The 21,003-nt window shown below is 45.2% G+C and overlaps 1 protein-coding gene across 1 annotated transcript in view; it reads left to right on the top strand.

Moving 5' to 3' along the window:
* The window catches only part of stpg2 (sperm-tail PG-rich repeat containing 2), a 49,672-nt gene extending 31,506 nt beyond the window's left edge, over positions 1 to 18,166 (top strand). The window contains exons 11-13 of the mRNA XM_030358220.1: positions 3,863 to 4,028; positions 6,997 to 7,112; positions 17,543 to 18,166. Of these exons, the coding sequence (XP_030214080.1) occupies positions 3,863 to 4,028; positions 6,997 to 7,112; positions 17,543 to 17,704 (444 nt within the window). The 3' untranslated portion in view covers positions 17,705 to 18,166. The remainder of the gene's footprint in view (positions 1 to 3,862; positions 4,029 to 6,996; positions 7,113 to 17,542) is intronic.
* The last annotated feature ends 2,837 nt before the right edge of the window (positions 18,167 to 21,003 follow it).

The raw sequence follows: 21,003 nt of genomic DNA, 5'->3' as shown, positions 1-21,003 counted from the left end.
TCATTGCCATTTACTTTAAAATGAAACACTTTCTAAACTACTAATGTAGTTTTGCAAGTGCTACAAAAATGGCAATTGCAGATCTAAATGTGTTCAAAGCACTTTTGATCACTATCTTCTGCAATAGTTGAAAGCGTGTCCTTTATATTAAGCTCTTTGGAGAATTTATTGGGATTCAACACCTGGATTGAATTCCCAATGCCAGTTTTTCTTTTTCTTTCCCTGAGGTGTGTTCTACCTCTGCCAGACGTCTTTGTATATCCTGGCCTAGATGAAGAAGGATACAGTGTTTACTTTTGTCACACAATGAAGGCAGCACAGATGCAAGTGCGACTACAAACAGAGAAATGTGGAATGCATGAAAACATGCCCGCAATAAGATTTTTTTGACTAGTACTGAAGTTCTATAGTTAGTAACAGTTAAAGAAATAGGGGACAGGATAGTGTGTTTGATTCCCAGTCAAAAGGTCCTTTTTATCCCCAATGTCCCTTCCTATCTGCACCCTTCGTATATCTTATCCCTACCTGAGCCTTAATGACTTAATAGTACAGTGATCAATAAAAAAACGTTTATTTTGTGATTTATATGTACTGCTCGTTGTTCTGGTTGTCTTTAAGATGACAGCACTTTCTATTTCATGCTGAAACAAACACTAAGAAAACTATTTTTTTTCTTTTCAGTAGTCAAAAATATAGCAATATATAATATTAAAGAGATTTGAACAGACATGGCCCACAAATATAGTTTGTATACCACGGCCGTTCTATTATTATTCTTAGCATTGCCACAGTGGGATTTACAGAACCTGTCTTTAGTCAGAAGCAAAATGACGACGTCGCTTGACAATCTGTCTCGCCTCATCAAAAGCTTTTGTTTATATTTGTATACAAATGGCGTCCATTATTCATGGTATGGGTAATGCTTTAATCTATTATGTCATTTTTGTTGTTTTGTTTTCTTTGACTACTAATGATTTGCCCAAATAGTTTGAGAAGCAGTGAAGTCCATTACAGAAAGCCAAACAACGCAGCATCATTGGGGTTGAAGTGGAAGTGTGTTCCATAGCGGGCATTCACACACGTTATGATATACTGAGTATTCAAGCATTTAGCATCCTAACAGTTATGTATTTCGATTCTTTCATGCAACAGTGGTTGACTCTCTTGTCTATCTGGGTTCCTGTGTCAATTAGGTTCAGGCACAGGCTCAGTTTGTGCTGTTGTTGCACCTGCATAGAAAGCCACGGATAATCATCTTAATTACACCAGAATTGCGTGTGTTTATGCATTAGCATTTTGACTGGGATTATTTGCATTTCTCAATCCGAGCAGCAAATGGTTGGTATGACCAAATTTCTTTTTGCAAAGAAGTGTAGAACTACATGCCTTTTGATAATGTTCTTCAGAGAAATATATTTAGAGAGAGACAGAGAGAGAATGTGGTATTGAAGTGAAGGGAGTATCTTCTTTCCACATAATGTCTATAGTCCTGAAATTGAAAGTGATACTGCTGATAATATATCATACTTGTCATAGTTAATGATACTTCTGATATCATGGTCTCCCCTACATTGTAAGTCATGCCACTTCACATACCTATTCAATTCAATTCTAGTCATCACTCTGTCACTCTGTCAGCTCACACCTGCACAGCTCATGAGCTGTGTGTGTAAGGAGTGTGTGCAAATGTCTGTTGAAACTGGCTGCTTTGTGTGTGTGTGCATGCACACAAACAGTTTGTGTTCAGTTTTTCATTCTTTTTTTTGCATTTCTGTGTGTAGGTGAGTGTGCGTGCACTCCTGTGCAGGCCTGGTTGATGAACGTCTCCATTATGTTTGTGCATCTGCAACCAGGTGTGGGTTCTTCGCTCATCTGTGCACGTGTGGCATCCTGGGCGGGCCTCGCTAAACGCCAGCACGGTGTAATTAAAGCCAATCTGAGTGCTGTCAACGGGTGACGGCCTACCCCTGTGCCGCAACGCTGCCTCTGCCTTTAACTGTAATTAGGGCCAACAGGGAGCTGTGACAGGTGTACGACGCACGCGTGTGTTTGGGCAGGCATGTGAGAAAGGCTGTCTCACACCTGAGGAATACTGAAGAGGAAGGAAGAAGAAGTTATGTGAGCGATATGTTTATCCACGAGCAAACGGTGAAACAAGGCTGAATGTGTGGTTTATTTTTCGTGATGAAACACAAAATTGTTATTTTCTTCCGTTGAAGGTGCACTAGGTAAAATTCCAAAGTTGTAAAGAGAGAACACAGGAAAGCCAAAAGAAACTCCAAAAATGCACTCTCCCTCTCTGCTCTCTCCCTCCCTATGTTTCTCGGCCCTTAATAAGTATTTAAGCTCACTCACCTGTGATGACAGATACATTCTCCAAACCCATATCAGAGTGGACTCCCTGATTGGTCCGAATCGAGCTGGGAGTGGTCATACATCTAAATCGAGTCATGCAGACTAGTAGCCGCAGTCAACCCGAAAAATATAGTCTCACAGGGCATTTAACGCACTAATTGCTATCTGAAGGCTATGCCCTCTTTAACAAGATACATCAAATACCAGCTCTTGAACCTCTACAGCACCTTTTAAACACACCTCCAATTCATTCTTTGCACAAATCCCTTTTTGCAGGTTTCATTGTGTGTGTGTGTGTGTGTGTGTGTGTGTGTGTGTGTGTGTGTGTGTGTGTGTGTGTGTGTGTGTGTGTGTGTGTGTGTGTGTGTGTGTGTGTGTGTGTGTGTGTGTGTGGGGGGGCTTTTGTGCCACTCTTCTCCCCCTGTGTTTTCCTCTGCTATCCTCCCACTGCGTCTCTAATGGAAGCGCTGATGGGCCTGCGCTGATTAAAGCCGGAGGAGGTGAGCGCCACCGGTGGTGGAGATGACAGTGTGAGGCTGGCATGACAGCTCCACTATGTGTAGGACAAATGAATCCTGTCGCTATATTCAGCCGCGGCCATCAATTATTCAAAGTCGCCGCGACAAGACACGTTTCCAGTAATTCGGATGTGGCTGCGGCCGTGTACTGCACAGCTTCCCTGCCAGCGGTGGCCATGTTTCTTCGTCTTCTTCGTTCTCAAGTGAAACTTGCCTTTTGCATATTTTATCTGTGACCTCCGATCACTGCATGAGTGTGCCTTTTTTTTGGCTTGTTCTTTTTTAGTTATCGACTTGGATAACAGAAACGGTAGGAAAAGAGATTTTCTTTTTTTCCAATGTTTGAAAACATTTTGAAATCATATGAAAACCACAAAGAGAGACACCTTGTCCTCAAGCTGGTGTGTTTGTGTTTGTATGTGTCTGTTTCTGTCTGTGTGTATGTGTTTGTGTTTGTGTTTGTGTTTGTGTCTGTGTTTATGTGCGTGTGTCTGATGTATGTATATATTTTAGGAATGGCAAGCTACTAAAATATGTAACCACCCGGCGGTCCAACATACAGCCGACAGCACTGTTATAAAGTCTAGGATGCAAGAAACCCTTGCTTCCGATATAACTATCTCGACATGCAAGTACTGTGGCTGTCAGCGTTTGGCTATGTAACGCTCTGGTTATGCCGCTTAGAGACATAATTATATTGGAAATCACTCTCGGCTCATCTTCCATTAAAAGCAGCGGAGCCGGCAGTTTGTTTCACATAAAGCAGAAAGAATTAGCGGGGAGCAGCCTTATCATATGAGGTTAAAGACACTTCAATAGTTTCAACTACTATGGGGATGTGTGAATAATGACGAGGATAAAACGACTCTTATGCGTGCAAACCTAAAATATAAAACACACAGACGCATTTATATCTATATATATACATAGAATGTATAAGTCTGGTGGAATCACATCCGATTAACATCACTTCTCTTTTCTCTCTTCAGGACACCCCGCCACCAAACAGCTATGACATCGTGGCGTTCGACAAAAGCTTTGGCCACGCCTCCTTGGCTGAACCCCGAACCAAGGGAGCCAAGAGATTCCAGGGTGGCTTCCTGTCCGGCGAGCCACGTGTCTCCTCCTTTCTGCAGTCCGACCCCAATCTACCAGGTATGTCATTTGAGACAAAGATTGTATTAACTGTTTTTTCACCATGCATTAGTTCAGATGCACAATAACATCGGCCCATCAATCTGTTTGTTTTGACAGCAGTTTTGCATGCACACATGTTTTTCTCTTTTAATTTCTTCGACATTTCTCATAATAGTAATAATAAAAAACACAAGGCACATAGGGAGATTCAGGTTTTTAATATAATGGGTCCTAATGGACGGCGATGCGATTTGTGCTAATGTGCCTTTTCTGAAATGTTCACATTCAAAGCCGCAGACAACAGTACAAATAAATAACTTTCCCTTTTGGAAGTTATTCCCCATATACTTTTATTCACTTTGCACTTTACAAATGTTTTTGTCGTCCTTTTTAACAAAATGCTGGCAGACCGACGACTTCTTTGGTATCAATTAATTTGGAGCGGAGTAAATGTTCAGTAAGCTACGACTAGCAGTCTTCCTTAAGTTGGGCGACTGGAAAAGTCTTGATATCCAGGATGTTTGGACCTCCTGTCTAACAAGTCATATAGTCTATCAAACCATATGTTTATTAAAACAGAAACTACGGAGCTTTCAATATTGTATTTATTCAGAGTTCATTTTATCTCTAACACAATCTATCCTATCGCTCGAAAATAATACAAATAAAATCAGTCTGCATTTGTTCGCCCTGCTGTCTGCGCTTCTTTCTTCAGGGATCACCAGCGATTATCCATCCATGAGAATTAAGGCCATCAAGTCCAAATACTATCGACCAGCCAATCGACGGACCGACCTCAACTCGTCAGCCGTAGTGCATGCACACTTCGTTTATCGTTCGCACAGCCATGATGAATGCGTCCAAAAAAAGCCCCTCAAAAGCCATGGCTGGTTATGCCCATTCTGGTTAGCCCAATAACCCCGTGACCCCCGGCAGCACCCACTCATAAGCCCCCCACCGGACCCCTCCTGCCCAGTATTTAACTCTGTGACACTCCCGTTGCAAAAATGTTGTTTCAAAATTGATAGATTCATGACTTATTTGGATAATTTATGACAGGGCCACCGTTGAACCGAGTTACTCTCAGCCCCATGAGACCCCTCAAAACGTTTATCCAGGAACACATTTGCATACAAATAGATTTGAACCGGTTGCAAAAATGTGTGTTTCTGACGTCCACATCCAGATATCACACAACACGCACGCGCACCCACACACGCACGCACGGTCACATTCAGGGAGGCAGGTGGACAGGCCGGCAGGTGAACACACACACACACACACACACACACACACACACACACACACACACACACACACACACACACACACACACACACACACACACACACACACACACATTCCAAAATCATTGGTGCTCGCTCACATAAACAAACATGGGACATAAGATAACAGTCACACTAACACACGTGCACACGCAGACACACACACTCACACAGAAACACACAGGACATGGACAACTCTTCGCTGCCCGCACACATAAACATACATGGGACATTAGATAACACACTCACACACGGCCATCGCTCTACCAGTTATTGAATTTGCATTTATAAATAGGCCTATATGGAACATTATCATTACCTTCCTCATTGTGTCCCCCCCCCCCCCCCAATGCGATTGCATTTCTGATGTCCTAATGGACAATGTATTTAACTATCCAAGCTTTCAACCTACCTGCACACACACACACACACACACCAGACACACTCACGCGCGCAGATGGCCACGTAGAATGACAATTTTAGTAATAGTGTCTGTGACATTAAGCATAGGCCCCGGGCAAAATAAATTCTTGTGCATTTGTGTCCGCCTCGCCTGTCGTCCATCGGTCTGTCTGCGTTTGTGTGTGTCTAATTTCACCCCGGGTTCCCGTCGATCCTAAATGGATTGCTGCTAGCTATGGGGTCAGACAGGCACACGCTGAGCGGCTGAATGTTTAACCTTTTACCTGCTGACGTGGGGAGTTTAGCTGTTTTTTCTCTATCACTTAAATCGAATGTCCGATGGTAATCCCTTCCCTCCAACCCCCCCCCCCAACCTCCTCCATTGTCCTCGCCATAATGCAGTTATAAGCCTGTCGAGATACTTAAAAGTTTCTGTATGTGCAGAACCGAAGAAAATCCCAAGTTTTTCGAAGTTATTTAATAGTTCCATTTCGTTCCTCGGTGCAGATTTTGCTCTCGTATTAAACGACTTTTGGGAACCCCCCGGGGCTTAGGGTATTCATTTCAATAATATTTGAATGTTTTTTTTAATGCTATTAAATGCAAATGTCACCTCTTTGAATGAACATGACTTCATGCAAACCGTGGCGTTCTCATTTGCCACGCATTGTTGTGCGAGCATGCTGATGGGTGAATGCATCGTTGTGTCTGTGAGCACACAAGGCTTGTGTTTGTGTGTGAGAGTGTGTGTGTGTGTGTGCGTGTGATAAAATTGTATTACATTAATTGGATCTGTGTTTGTTTATTGATGTCTTTTTCAAGATGCCCTACGATGCCTCGTGTATTGGATTATTTTTCCTGGCCGTAATATATCCATAACCCTATCTATGTGACGGCTATGTATTGATGCTATCCAGTAACAGACCTAGAATATCAAACATATATAGGACCTCCAAGCTGTGTTTGTGGAAAATATGTTGACTACTCTACACCTGTGTGACCTGTGTGTCCAGTGTGCATCTGCTCACGATAAGTTCACGTGCCTGTGTTTGTTAAAGAATACTCCTCAAGGTAGTATTCTGTATGTGGGTTGTTGTGGGGTTTTATGTTGTTTATCGATGTTTGTGCGTGAAATAGGCATTTTGTGTAGTAACTATAGTTGTTATACAGGGCATTACAGGTGTGTGTGTGTGTGTGTGTGTGTGTGTGTGTGTGTGTGTGTGTGTGTGTGTGTGTGTGTGTGTGTGTGTGTGTGTGTGTGTGTGTGTGTGTGTGTGTGTGTGTGTGTGTGTGTCCAGGACCTGGCCAGTATAGCCCGGTCACAAAGACGTCTCCACAGCAGACTCTGTTCGTATGCAGGGAGGATCGATTCAAAGTCCAGAGGAATTCCAACCCCGGCCCGGGCACTTATCAGGTAAACACACAAAGGTCTTAGATGAGTATCTGGATTGTAGAACCCTCGCTGAATCTAGATTGTACCTGGATCGAAAAAGCAAATCTGTTTACATGAAAGGCTCGACATGCTCAGAATACTGTCACCCTGTTTTACACATCGTGGGGAGTTTGGGAGAGATCCTCGCCTGATACACGCAGGCATACAAACAAGGTGTCCGCGGATGCTTCAAAATGATTAAAAGCATTTAATTATATAATCAACAAGTGCTGAACGTTTCAAAGTATCTTTTATTGCGCTTAAACATTCCATAGATAGGAAATGATGCAGCTTTACAAAGACTAGAATTGTCAGAATGAAGAGGTCCATATTTGTTTAAGGGGAACTGTTATACAAAGAGGTCAAGTACTCGTAGAAACCAGCCTTGCAAATATTCTCCAGTATAACAAAGTTAGTTATAATTAAATTCAAGCTATTAATTAATTGCATTGGTTATCAATTAAATCGTCCGATCATGGTGAAGTGTAAACTCACCGAGCGGTGGGTAGATGACCCAAGGTTTTCGTGCTGGCTCATCAAGGTTGTTTGATGGAAGGCGCGGAAAGAAATTTTTCATGCCTGGAACGCTGGGGGTCAATGCTGTCGAATGACACACGCAGTCCGCAAAACATGTCTCAATCGCCAAAAAATATCTGCCTGCAAAATCGTAGCACATTTCTGTACAGGCTCCCGCCACCACCTCAACCACCAACAGCAACAGCATCAGCATCAGCTGAAACTTCAGATCTCTGGGCTACATTAGGATCAACAGCGACGTCGGGATAGGGGAGATGTTTTATTTTATCTGAAGCGACTTACAGTCAATTGAAATAAAGGCAATAAAAGAGCTAAGAATCCTCAAGCAGACCAACAGGTAGGCTGCTCTGACATGGGGGATCAAACCTAGTACCTTTTGACTGGGTTGGCAATTTAACAGCTGGACCTGCACATTTGATACCGGTCCGTTAGTCAAGTTCTCTCTAGGTAACTGGGCCACGGAACTGCAACTTCAATGTAAGTAGTATGTTAAATACAAGTAAATGATCTAACTTAGAGAGAAAACTATATTATATAGTCTATGTTGTGAAAAGACAGTTATATTATTAACATTTTCTTGTTGATCGTTATTGTTAAAGTTGAAATATGTTTTAGATTGAGCCCCTGTCAGTTTGAAGTCGGGAGACTTTCAGAACAAAAAAACCTCATTAATAGACTTTTGTTTACTTCAACTGGGCTGGCTGGCTGGGTCGAGTGGGTGGGAGGGGTTCTGAGAGTCTCCTTGAAGGTTCTTGTAAATAAAGAGCGAATAATGGGTTGGCTGGCATTTAACATTTGTAGAATATATCAGTTAGAGGATGTGATTTCCTTTAACATTATTGAAATCACTATCGATCAGCATTGACTACAGATGTGTTGGAGCTATGTAAAAGCAGTGGTTGTAATGTTACACATTGCTTCTTTGAGTTGTGATACTTTATACATTATTCTCATTTCATCTTCAGGAATGTGCGAAGCAGCTGGAAATGAGACAGATCCTGGCCAATGTTAGCCTGGTCCTACCAGACTCTCGTACTTCATTTCCTTTGTGCAGAGAGTCTGGACCTACTCAATTGATAAATAGTATCTCACTTGATGGCTGCTGTCTGTTGAAGTTTAAAACTATTGGATCTGCCCAGTGCCACTCTGGATCTGCCATAACCAATCGCTAACGTTTTGCCGGTAATCACGTTGCACGTGAGCTGTAAACAAACCAAACACTGTGCGTGAAGATGTCCGTCAATGAGAGCTGACTTTAACGTCATTGATCTCAGCCACTCCCTATGCTGATTGGGCGCAGAGAATTTCGACGGAGAAAACCCACGAACATACCGCAGACCCAGACGTAGTACTGAAGGGAAATTCAAATTGAGCGGAAGTACTTAGGCGGGCGGAGCTAGGCTAAGCCAATGTATGGCCAAAACCTCAGCTTGAAGTTCCTGGAGCTGCTGCAGCATGAGCAAGCTGAGCAGTATGGGGGGGGGGGGGGGGGGGGGGGGGTTGATCATAGTGGGAAACTGTGGCCAACACACTGCACAATGCTGGTAAAGTTGGCCTTGCTATCTGGCAGATGGAGAAGGTGCTCAGAGTCTTGCACATTGTCCTTCATGATACACCAGTCAGGAGGGAGGATTTCACTGCTGGGAAAAAGTCAACCAATTCCCCTTCCCTACTGTGGCTGTTGCTGAGGTGGCTGCTTGGAGGTGTGGCCAGCTTTGAGCGGGCAGTCTGCACGAGAAGATACTGGCACAAGAACGGCATCATTCGACATCCGCAACGCAGCTCGGCATGACCTCCTCATTATAGTTAGGCTCCGATTCTACATGGTCTTCACCGGGAGCGTCAGGCCTTACTGAACCAGACACCAAACAGGGGAGCCAGTGATCCTAGTCCTCGCCTCAGATTTTGCAGAGTTGATGAAGGTAATGATAGCCTTGTGATAGTATTTAAACATTTTATGGACAATTTAGTTTCTGCTCTTGACATCCTTGATTCCAATTTAGATCTGAGTATCTTAAGTGAAGAAATATATAGCAGTGTTTGTAAAATTGGGTCCAATATGTATGGGACCGGGATAATATTTTATATTTTAATATTGTTAATATTTGACATCTGCTTTTAGGATGCTGACATTTTTGTGTCAAGAGGGATGTGTTCCCCAACCTCACACAGCTGCATCTGGTGAGACCGACGAGAAGAATTGGGTCGACCCAAAGGAGATGAAAATAGCCCTGAATGCAGAATCAAGGGTACTATATCATTTTCTTATTCGCCGGAAGGAGACGGCACATGGTGTGATAGGTCATTCACTACTTTTCCCATTGTCACTCTGTCATGGACTCCAGCAGAACTAGAAAGATGGGGGGCTCTCAGTCCTTGAGTTTAGGAAAGAGTGCAAAACAGGGCTGTCGAAGATCATACAGAAAGTACAGCAGCGATCACCTCTGAACTACGCCACAGAGAGACGGGTTGCCCGTTTGGAACCCAAGACCATGTACACACACAGAGACTGTTGCCAGGGGAGGAAGTCCGGTCTGGTTGCAGAGGTGTCTGCACGATCAGCATTTGTCAGGAGGTGTTTCTGCTGGTAGGAGGGAATAGAGCACCTGGACAGTTCTGTACGTCACACACACACACGCACTGCACACACGCGCACGCACCCACACTTCACATGCACATACACTTCACGCACGCGCACACACAGTCACTCACTCACTCACTCACTCACTCACTCACCCACTCACACACCCTCTGTCATTCTCACACAATACTCTTCCTACACACACACCCACCCTCTGTCATTCTCAAACAACTCTCCACACAACACACAGTCCACTCCTCAACCTCTGGCTATAGCTTGTCCTTCTCAGCCCAATCTCTCTGCAGTCCTTCTTCCCCTGTCCCACGAGGCAGATCTGTACCATGTAGGAGGAAAAAGTCAACGCTCAGCGCCTCAAATGGGACGATGTCACATTCTGGGGGCGGGTCCTCGCGGTTCCCTTGTCCGAGCGGAGATGCTGGCATCTGCCGCGTCAGCTGGGTCGAGCGACCAGCCGCACTCAGAAGAGGAATGGATGAGAAAGCCGGTACGGGAACGACGAAGATATGCATCAGAGGAGGATATAGTAGTAGAGCAGGGAAGGAGCACGTCAACTCTGCTCGTGGTCACAAACAGCCTGAACCAAGACGCAGGCCGGCTTGCTGAACAGGCAGAAAGGAAGGCTGGCGCCCTTAATGGCCCAGCTCATCACAAAATCAAATACCCTGAGAAAGCGCTACAGAGAAAACATGGGGGATCTCAAAACACGTGTTGGGGAGTTGGGGAAGAAGACGACAGAACTAGGCTACTCCAAATGAGCATAACTATCATGTCCAGTTACCCTGATTTTGTTTATATTTAACAGTTGTCAATAAACATGTTTTCCCCAACCTAGGATTTGGAGGATTTTTGTGATTGTGAAATTGGTATTCAATTTATGGCATTAAAGAGGGATTAAGTCTGATTGCCACATCCAAGGTTGGAATTATCCCAGAGAATGGGCATTGATTTAGAAACCGGGGTGTAAGAGTTTACAATGCTTTTGAAAATGTTGCGGATGAGGTTGAATAAAAAAGTTGTACAGGGTAGGCATCCCAGAATTGTTCAAAAGAAAATTAGGCACACCACGGCGCAATTCAGAGAATACAGCATATGATTTCCCGTTATTGTGGGAAGTTCAGGTGCGCAAAGCCACACCAACGGCGTCCATACGTAAGCATATATGTTCATACTTCATACCTGGGATGTCTTTTGTTCTTTTCACAACATAACATGGCTAAACGGAACTGTTGGTTAGCTCTTTCGCTCTCTGAGTTGGACTCTCCTGCCCGTGCGCGTGTCTGCGCGTTGTGTCAATTTCAATCTGTTTTTCATAGGACATATAGCCGGAGACAGTTAGGGCCGCCTGTAAACGCCGGTGATGGATGGGTGAGATCCGCTGCGGTGCGCGGACCTCGCTGAGTACGCCCGCTAAACACTGAAGGCAAATCACAGCCCGTGATTTACGAGCCTGGAACACACTTCCTGGTTCCACGCGTTCATCAGGGGGGTAATTTTATCACCGGAGCCAGCGAGGTTCCTCTGCTTTCGTCTCTCCTATCGCCGGCCTCTCTCCTGTTTTCTTGCCTGCTACCCTCGCCTCTCCTCTTCTCTACTCATCTTTTCCTCCCTCCACCCTCTTCTCCTTTTTCTCCTCTCCCCTCCTCTCCTATCCCTCACCTCTCGTCTCCTTTCCCCTCTTTCCTCTCCTTCCTCTCTCCTATCCCTCACCTCTCCTCTCCTTCCCTCTCTTTTCTGTGCCCTCCTCTCCTACCCCTCACCTCCCTTCTCCTTTCCTCTCCTTCCTCTGTCCTATCCCTCACCTCTCATTTTCTTTCCTCTCCGCTCCTCGCCTTGACTCTCTCTTGCCTTACCCCCCCCCCCCCTCCCTCCCTCCCTTCCTCTCCCTTCCTCTCCCACGCCTTCCTGTCCTCCCTCTCCTCTGCCCTCTTATTTGCTTCATCCGTTAGTCCCTCCCTATTTATTTATCTCACTCAGCCATCGCTCTCTCTGTCTCTCCCTTTCCTATATGTCATGCGGCTCTATCCACACCCTCTCACTCCTCCCTCCTTTTATGTCTCAGTGTTTATTTGGCACTTTTGTAGTTTCTTTTTATTCCTCTCTTGTCTCTTTTATAAATCCCTTCTACTGACGACGTGCTTTTGTTGTCGGTGGTTGAGGAAATGGTGGCGCTGATAGAATCTAAGATGACACGCGGTGTGTGTGTGTGTGTGTGTTTGTGTGTGTGTGTGTGTGTGTGTGTGTGTGTGTGTGTGTGTGTGTGTGTGTGTGTGTGTGTGTGTGTGTGTGTGTGTGTGTGTGTGTGTGTGTGTGTGTTGGGGTTCAGTCTGTCTGGCACACACAGACTGAACCAAGTAGTAAATCCCAGGTTATTTCTTATACATCTCCTTCCCATCCCGTCTGTTGATCTCTTCTTTCTTTCTTTTTTTCTATCTTTCATTCTTTCTTTCGTACCTCATCTGCCAATGTATTTGCAAAGATGAGACACGCTGTTGAGTATCTCCATTAGTTACTATCAAAAACTCTAATGTTCCTGTCCCCTCCTTCTGTCACTTTATTACTCTTCTCTCCTCTCGTCACTTCTTCATCTTCACCCCTCTTTTCCTGCTTCTGCACAATGTGTCCCTCCTGTGAGAGATTATGGCTGAACGAATGGACCAAGGTTAAAATAAAGGAAGAGGAGGAGGTAAGGAAGTGGGGGTTGGAATGAACCAGGCGATGTTGAAATGCCGCAAATAGGCACCAGCCGCCCATAATCACAGCTCTTTAAGCATTAGCCTGTGTGAACGCCCATGTGGGCACTGTGTGTGTGTGTGTGTGTGTGTGTGTGTGTGTGTGTGTGTGTGTGTGTGTGTGTGTGTGTGTGTGTGTGTGTGTGTGTGTGTGTGTGTGTGCGTCCCCTTGTGTGTGTGCCCATTGTATCTGAACATAAAGCTATCCACTTGAGAAACATAAGTCCACAGCGAGGGCTCATTGAGATTGGCCATGATACGCATCCGCCAGCAGACAGAGCCGGAAAACCAGGCTCCATTACCCCTCTCTCACACACTCCACCGTCTTCACTGGTTGGCCCTCATTTAGTTTGAGAGCCTAAGTACGATTATTAGGGAGAGGTACAGAGAGAGAGAGAGAGCAGCAGAGATATATAAAGAGAAAACAGAGGGAGCGATAGATGGAGGTAGAGACAGACGGAGGTGGATAACGGGAGCGAGGGAGCGAGGACAGGGGGAGAGGATGGGGAGGTAAGAGGGAAAGAGGAGCAGATAGTTGGATTGAGTAAACCGGGACAGAGGTACACGTCTACGTGGGGTGGGATGACGCATTGTTCAACAGAGACAGTCATTCAAATAATGAACCACAGGGAGAGAGAGGGAGAGGGAGGGAGTGAGAGAGAGAGAGAGAGAGAGAGAATGCAGGCGGTGGGAGACAGAGGCCTATTGCTAATCATGAGAAACCACAGCACTGGAACGTATGCAAACTGAGGACGGTGCTTCCATAGCTCACCTGTGATGAGCCGGGCTCATCCACCTCCCGAAGCTACGCAGTGCGCACTGATCGCATCCAATCCTCCACGCCTCCACCTGTCCTACAGCAGCTCTGTGTGTGCATGCGTACGTGCACGTGCATGCGCGTGTGTGTGTGTGTATGTGTGTGCAAGTACACAGACCTTCTACTTTGCACACGTGTTCCGTAAGGCTCCCATCAACACCATCAACACCTCCGCGGCTGGCGAAACATCCCATAATCTCCTCCCTTCATTGCCATGCTGGCGGCGCCATCAGATCCAAGAGGCCCCTCCCCTCACCCCACCGTAACCCCTACTACCAACCCCCCCCCCCCCCACCTCTACCCCGACCTCCGGGGCCACCCCAGGGTGCCCTGCCTGTGAACCCCGGGCCCTCTCTTCCCGTCCCGATCGATACGGAGACGTGGAGGGCGGAGGCTGTGTAGCTAAATCCTCGCGCCGCGTCGCCCGCATACTGATGGCCGGAGGGGATGAAGAGACGGGGGCACGCACGTGAGCGCACGGGCGTGTGCATGAGCTGCATACAGAGGCACACAGGGACACACGCACGCACAGGGACACGTACACGCATGCACGCGTACTCTCACTGTGGCCACACACACGCATGCACGTACGCGAACTCTCACTGAGGTGGTGTCTTGATGGTGCTTGTGTGCATTGGCGTGCACATGTATTCTATTACATCTAGTTTGTGTGTGTGTGTGTGTGTGTGTGTGTGTGTGCGAGTAAGGGTCTTTGATAACTTGTGAGAGCTGAGTATTCCCAGGCTGTTGTGGAGCAGGTGTGAAGAGAGAAGGTGACACGCAGACACTTATCTGAGAGAGACTTATCTGTCTCTCTCTCTCTTTCTCTCTCTCTCTCTTTTTCTCCCTCCCTCTCACTCTCTCTCGCTCTCTCTTCCTCTCTCTCTCGCTCTCGCTCTCTCTTCCTCTCTCTCTCGCTCTTTCTCTTTTGCTCCTGAGTTTCGCCCTGATCTCTCTCTCTCTCCTGAGACACGCCCTGATCTCTCTCTCTCTCCTGAGGATCGCCCTGATCTCTCTCACTACACTCTGCCTTGTTCTCACACCCCAACATACACAGGAAAATGCACTAACAATGTGTGTGTGTTCTCTGTGTATGCCTGCGTTTGACAGATTTGACAGAGGGTACCGCATTTTTCTGTGAGTGTGTGTCTGTGCCGTTATTGTTTTTCTTTAAATCGCTATTCTTCCCTCGCTCACATATCTTCTCTGGCTTTGTTTGTGTAGTTCTTATAGGATATATCCTACCTGGCCACATCTCTCTGCTCTCTCTCTCGTCACTCTATCCCTCTCCCTCTTTCCCTCTCTTCCCTCACCCTTCCCTCTCTGTACCTTTCTCTCTCTCTCTCTTTCCCTCCCTCTCTCTGTTCTAGCACTCTCCCGCTCTCTCTGTGTCTTCCCTCTCTCTCTCTCTCTCTCTCTCTCTCTCTCTCTCTCTCTCTCTCTGTGCTCTCTCTCTCTCTCTGTGCTCTCGCTCTCTGTGCTCTCGCTCTCTCTCTCTCTCTGTGTTGTCTCTCTCTCCCTCTCTGTCTGTCTCTTCCCTCTCTCTTCCCTCTCTCTTCCCTCTGTGTTGTCTCTCTTTCCTCTCTCTCTTCCCTCTCTCTTCCCTCTCTGTGCTGTCTCTCTTTCCTCTCTCTCTCTGTCTGTCTCTCTCTTCCTCTATGTTCTGTCTGTTCCCTCTCTGTGCTGTCTCTCTTTCCTCTCTCTCTCTGTCTGTCTCTCTCTTCCTCTATGTTCTGTCTGTTCCCTCTCTGTGTTGTCTCTCTTTCCTCTCTCTCTGTCTCTCTCTTCCTCTATGTTCTGTCTCTTCCCTCTCTGTGTTGCCTCTCTTTCCTCTCTGTGTTCTCTCTCTGTGTACTCTTTCTGTTCTCTCTCTTTCCTCTCTCTCTCTGTCTGTCTCTCTCTTCCTCTATGTTCTGTCTGTTCCCTCTCTGTGTTGTCTCTCTTTCCTCTCTCTCTGTCTGTCTCTCTCTTCCTCTATGTTCTGTCTCTTCCCTCTCTGTGTTGCCTCTCTTTCCTCTCTGTGTTCTCTCTCTGTGTACTCTTTCTGTTCTCTCTCTTTCCTCTCTCTCTCTGTCTGTCTCTCTCTTTTCCTCTATGTTCTGTCTCTTCCCTCTCTGTGTTGTCTCTCTTTCCTCTCTGTGTTCTCTCTCCGTGTTCTCGTTCTGTTCTCCCTCTGTGTTGTCTCTCTTTCCTCTCTGTGTTCTCTCTCCGTGTTCTCTTTTTGTTCTCCCTCTTTCCTCTCTCTCTCCCTTTCTGTTCTGCCTCTATAGCCCTCTCTCTCCCTCTGCCTGTCTTCCCTCTCCTATCTCCCTAGCGTTCCCTCTTCTCTCTATTCGGTCTGTACACACTCCCATCCCTGCGCCAGCACTATCTGTGCAAGACAAATGACAAATTTGATCAAGCCGTCACCTCTATCTTCACGGTGCCCGCCACCAATATTAATGCACAACAAAATACGTGCCCCTGCCGTAACGGATGATATGATGTCATGTCCTTCATCACACCAGTGCTGCCGTGTGGGGCAGGGTGATAGGTTTCTATTACAATTTTAAAGGCTGAATGTGATGACACACATTTTGTGTGTGTCTGTGTGTGCGTGTGTGTGTGTGTGGGGGGGGGGGGGGTGGCTTTGGGGGGGTGACTTAGCCTGGTGGCTTAGAATTTTCTCTGTTTCTTTCCCACGGGACTTCTGGGAGTTTTTCCGCTCTCTGTTTCAAGGCTGAGGATTTGACTGTTAACCTGTGAAGCCTTTTAGTACTGAAGCTGTGAAGATGAACTTGAGTTGACCTCTTGACTTTCTGTTTACCTGCATTCCTTTTTTTTTTGCTTTGAAGTCGCTATCAGCCACTATAGAGTTGTACAAGCTATGAGGAGAATGGGCAGTGTCCCCTTAAGACCCCTTCTAGAGGGCTTAGCCAATGAGCTGTCCCCAATTATGAGGTATTGCCTTCAGATGTGAGGAGGGCTGCTCGCCTGCTCGTGAAAAATCGGACTGATCTGAAGAGCATCCTTAACTCACTATAAAACAAAAATAAACACTTCACAAACAACAATGACATATAATTGTACCCTTGTAGAATAGAAGATGTCGAAGGAAAACAACAACTTGAAAGTTTTGCTCACAAGTCCTTCTTGCACTGACAGTATGCAAAGCAAAATGCTGTCAGTTCTGTTTAGGGCTTGTTCATCGTGACGTTACATCTCAATGACCACCTCCGTTTTGGATAGGAGCAATGTTTAGCAATTCCTTTTGAAATGAATTGTCATTATGGAGAGACTTTGTATTTTAAATTGCCAGATAATTTCTGAATCAAAACAGAGACATTGCAGAACAATGTTTTAATCAGCCTACGTTGCAGTATATTTATGTTTATTTAGGATTTGGTTTACGGATATTTAAATTTACTTAGGATTTTACATTAGTAACTCCGCCAGAGTATGGCAAACAAAAACTCCCGTGATCCATTCGGTAATGCAAAATACGTAACATCCCCAAAAAATAATTACAAGGAAGAATTTAAATGATACACTAAATGATTTGTATGAACAAATGTAACCAGTAAACACTGAATGCTGTGTCAATACATTCTATTTACTTTGCATAAGTAACTCGGTATAAAACACGTGGAACTGAAAGCCCTTCACCTTCCTCTGCTGTCGTCTGGTTCTCCTCGCCCTCCTCCTCCTCTTCCTCCTCCTCCTCCTCCTCCTCCTCGTCTTCCTCCAGCTGAGTCCGGGCGTCATGGATACGGTCCTGAAAGGCACCTTCAATGTCACGCTGCACAACCCTCTGGTCCCCCGCTGGCTCACCGCTGACTCTGCTGGCCCCGTGCCGGGGCCCAGGACCGACCTGCGTGACCTGCGACCACACGCTGACGTCTCCATCTAGAGCCAAACACACACTTACTTACTTTTATAAGCAACGATGTCAAAGTTCAAAGCTTCAAAAGAAGTTCTGACGTTTGCCAAATGCACCGTCTGAGTCTAAGGGAAAAGTATTCATTATTTATATAGACATTTCTGTCTTTCGATACATGTTTAATTTATAATGAGCAAAGTCAATTATTAAGATGAGGTGAATGTGTTATTAATTGATTGGATTAATTGGATCTGGCTGATCCCAGTTTCAATTGAAGAGAAAAAATGTAACACGTATTAAACAAATGATTATGGTCATGACAACATTAAAAAAGTGCACTGTATCTTGTCTGTTGATTCAAACTAGGAATGAATCTCCTTGATACAAGGTGAAAGGCAATCTCTTGCAAATTACTTTTTTACTGAGGCTTGGTTATTAGTTATTTTTTATTGGCAATGTAAGAAAATAATCAGTAAAGTACTACTACATGAGCGCTTTCTTTGCTTTATTTTGTCTTTCATCAGAGATTACAATCGGGAGGAATTCCCCAGCCACAGCTCTGTGAATGTCAGAGTCGAAACACGGGGAACAGAATGAATTCTGCCGCACTAAAGTTGTTTCAGCTCATCCCCACATGGGCTTTTATTTCTAGGCTTTGATGAACCCATTATGTTTTCATTTGGACCTGACAAATGTTTCATTTGAGCATCATTCTCTCAAACGATCGTTTGGATTTTGTGTTTGGATTATGCACTTATCTGGACGAGGAAGCCTGCCATCATAGTAATAACGCTTCGGATGCTGCGTGCGATTCATATTCCTAATGCATCCCTAAGGTGAACGCCTCATTTGACAGAACATTCCGGTGGCGGTTGGAATGGGAAATGTTCACATTATGACAATGTGTCTATCAGATTAACCAACAAGGATTTCCATAATGTTTAAATGTCTGTGGTTGTGTACAGTAAACAAATGACAGCATATTGTGTACGGGTTTGAAGAGATATAGTATTATCTGGTGCTTACCATTAACCCATACTTGGTAATTGTTTTCTCTGGCAACAATGTCTTAGTAACATAAAACTGACACACGATTTTCAATGCCATCATTAAAAGTGGATCTGAGTGGTAAAATAAATGTTTAAATAATGAAATATTAACGCAATGCTAATGCATATTGCTCATGTTTGCAATGACAACAGAAAGCTGAAACATGATGCTCTATTAACTGTGTGCAGTCAACACATTAAAATGTATGCATAACATTTAATTATGTCAAATACGCTAAATGCCAAAAAGGTAAAGACCGGGGAGGGAGCATTTGTGTTTCATACACATATAAAAAAAAAGTTCACAAATGCTTAAAAAAAAAGTCATATTTTGTTTAATAAGAATGAAGCTTTGGACATGATATACGATTCTTAATGATTCACAGACAATGTTTTATGAGCATTCTTAAATCATGTTAGCAGGAATATTTGTGCTGAGCACCCGGGAAGGCTTTAGGAAAGCGATACACACGCACAACTCATAATTCATGTTCCTATTTTGTTGCACACTAAACGCTTTACTCGTGAATCAGAAAAAAGCGCCAAACGTTGTTTGCTACACATACACAGACACACACACACACACGTGTAAGTGTGCGTGTGGTCACATCAATGTGTATGTATATCTGTGACTAAAACCATTCCCACAGTTGAACGCTATAAGTAGTAAAACTTATTTAATGCCAAGTGGGATAGGGCCAACTTGCAGGCGGCTGATTTAGTCTCTGGGCGTTGTTCTAAAGCACAGAGATAAGTTCATATGTTCTTCTCGACATTCTCAGACCTGGAGCCTCTCTAACGGCCCTGGGAAATATTATTACACTACTCAGATGCCCTTGGTACGGAGAGAGATTTGTGTGTGTGTGTGTGTATGTGTGTGGGTGAGTGAATATGCAAAGCAGGAAAATAAGCCTTGCAAAGTGCTGGTGGCTTTAATCCCAACTACCTGGCGTTACAGGTGTACTCATGTTTGATGGCTCTGTGCAGCAGGTGGGTGAAAGGGTTTGGAGAGACTTTGGTCCCGTCGATTGACAGGCTTTTTAGGAACACGTATGCATGTGTATAGGTGTTAGACGAGTGCGTGTGTATGTGTGATGGAGCTCACATGCAAGTATAGAGAGGGAGAGAGGGAGTGGGGTTATTTTTGTATGTGTGTGTGTGTGTGTGTTCCCGTTTTTCCACCTATAGAGCCAAATGAAGGAATACTTTGAATAACTTCTCCATCTGTCCCTCTTCCTCCCTCTCTGTCTCTCGTTCTCTCTGTCTCACTCTCGCTCCCCTCCATAACCTGTGCAGAATAATTTCCTGCATTAATTTTCTCCCACTCCAAAATGTCTGCCAGCCACTCTTGAGTAACAGTTTCCACCAGGTAACATGCGGCTGATCGCTCCTCTGGGCCTTTTAGCCTAATGAGGTGTTTACCCCCTATCAGCATTCAGCCAGCAGCAGGAATGTGTGGCTATGGCTGTGGAAGTGAGAGTGTGTAAGAGAAAGTGTTTGTGTGTGTAGCATACAGGAGAGGGGCAGAGAGAGTGAGTATAGAGTAAGTATAAAAAAAGATGTCGGGGAGGCAGGGAGAGTGAAAGAGAGGGAGCGAGAGGGAGAGAGAGGGAGGGAGAGAGAGGGAGGGAGAGAGAGAGATAGACGGGGTGTCTCTTAGAGTTCATTCTATAGAGTAGACACAAAAGACTTGTATAGGGCTTGTACATCAGAATGCATCATGGGATATTTGTCGGCAATACGCCATAATGAGGGGACTCCTGAGAGCAGCAGCACTGTAAAATCACAAACAACGTAAATATAGAGTAACCTTGGCTAGTGAAAACTTTGTTTGCCACCTCTCAGATGAGAAACGCGCTGGCAGCTTCAGAGGATCTTCAAAACATCCATTCAAACATCACCATCGATTTAAGATTGCGATGAACAAGACCTATAGAAACAGGCTGGCAACAGTGATGCACTAACTACAACAAAGGTGAGGGAAATCAGTTGAGTTTCGAACGGCAACCTGGAGCTGACCCGAAAGAGAAGAAACGCCAGGAAGGATAGAGTGGACCGAATGAGGGAGGAGAAGGAGAGGCAGAGAAGAAACGACAGGAAGGATAGAGTGGACCGAATGAGGGAGGAGAAGGAGAGGCAGAAGGAGAGATGAAGGGAGGGGAGAGGAGGGGTGGGCTGTGTTATTTATACCTCCCTTGGCACTTGTCTTTACCTTCTCTTTCCCGCGAGCTGTTTTACATCACTGATCTAATTAAACCAAATAAATCACAGTACACACAC

The sequence above is a fragment of the Gadus morhua genome, chromosome 6, assembly GCF_902167405.1.
Source record: "Gadus morhua chromosome 6, gadMor3.0, whole genome shotgun sequence".
Lineage (NCBI taxonomy): Eukaryota > Metazoa > Chordata > Actinopteri > Gadiformes > Gadidae > Gadus > Gadus morhua.
The sequence above is the reverse complement of the archived record's forward strand: the minus strand, read 5'-3'. Positions and strand labels throughout refer to the sequence as shown.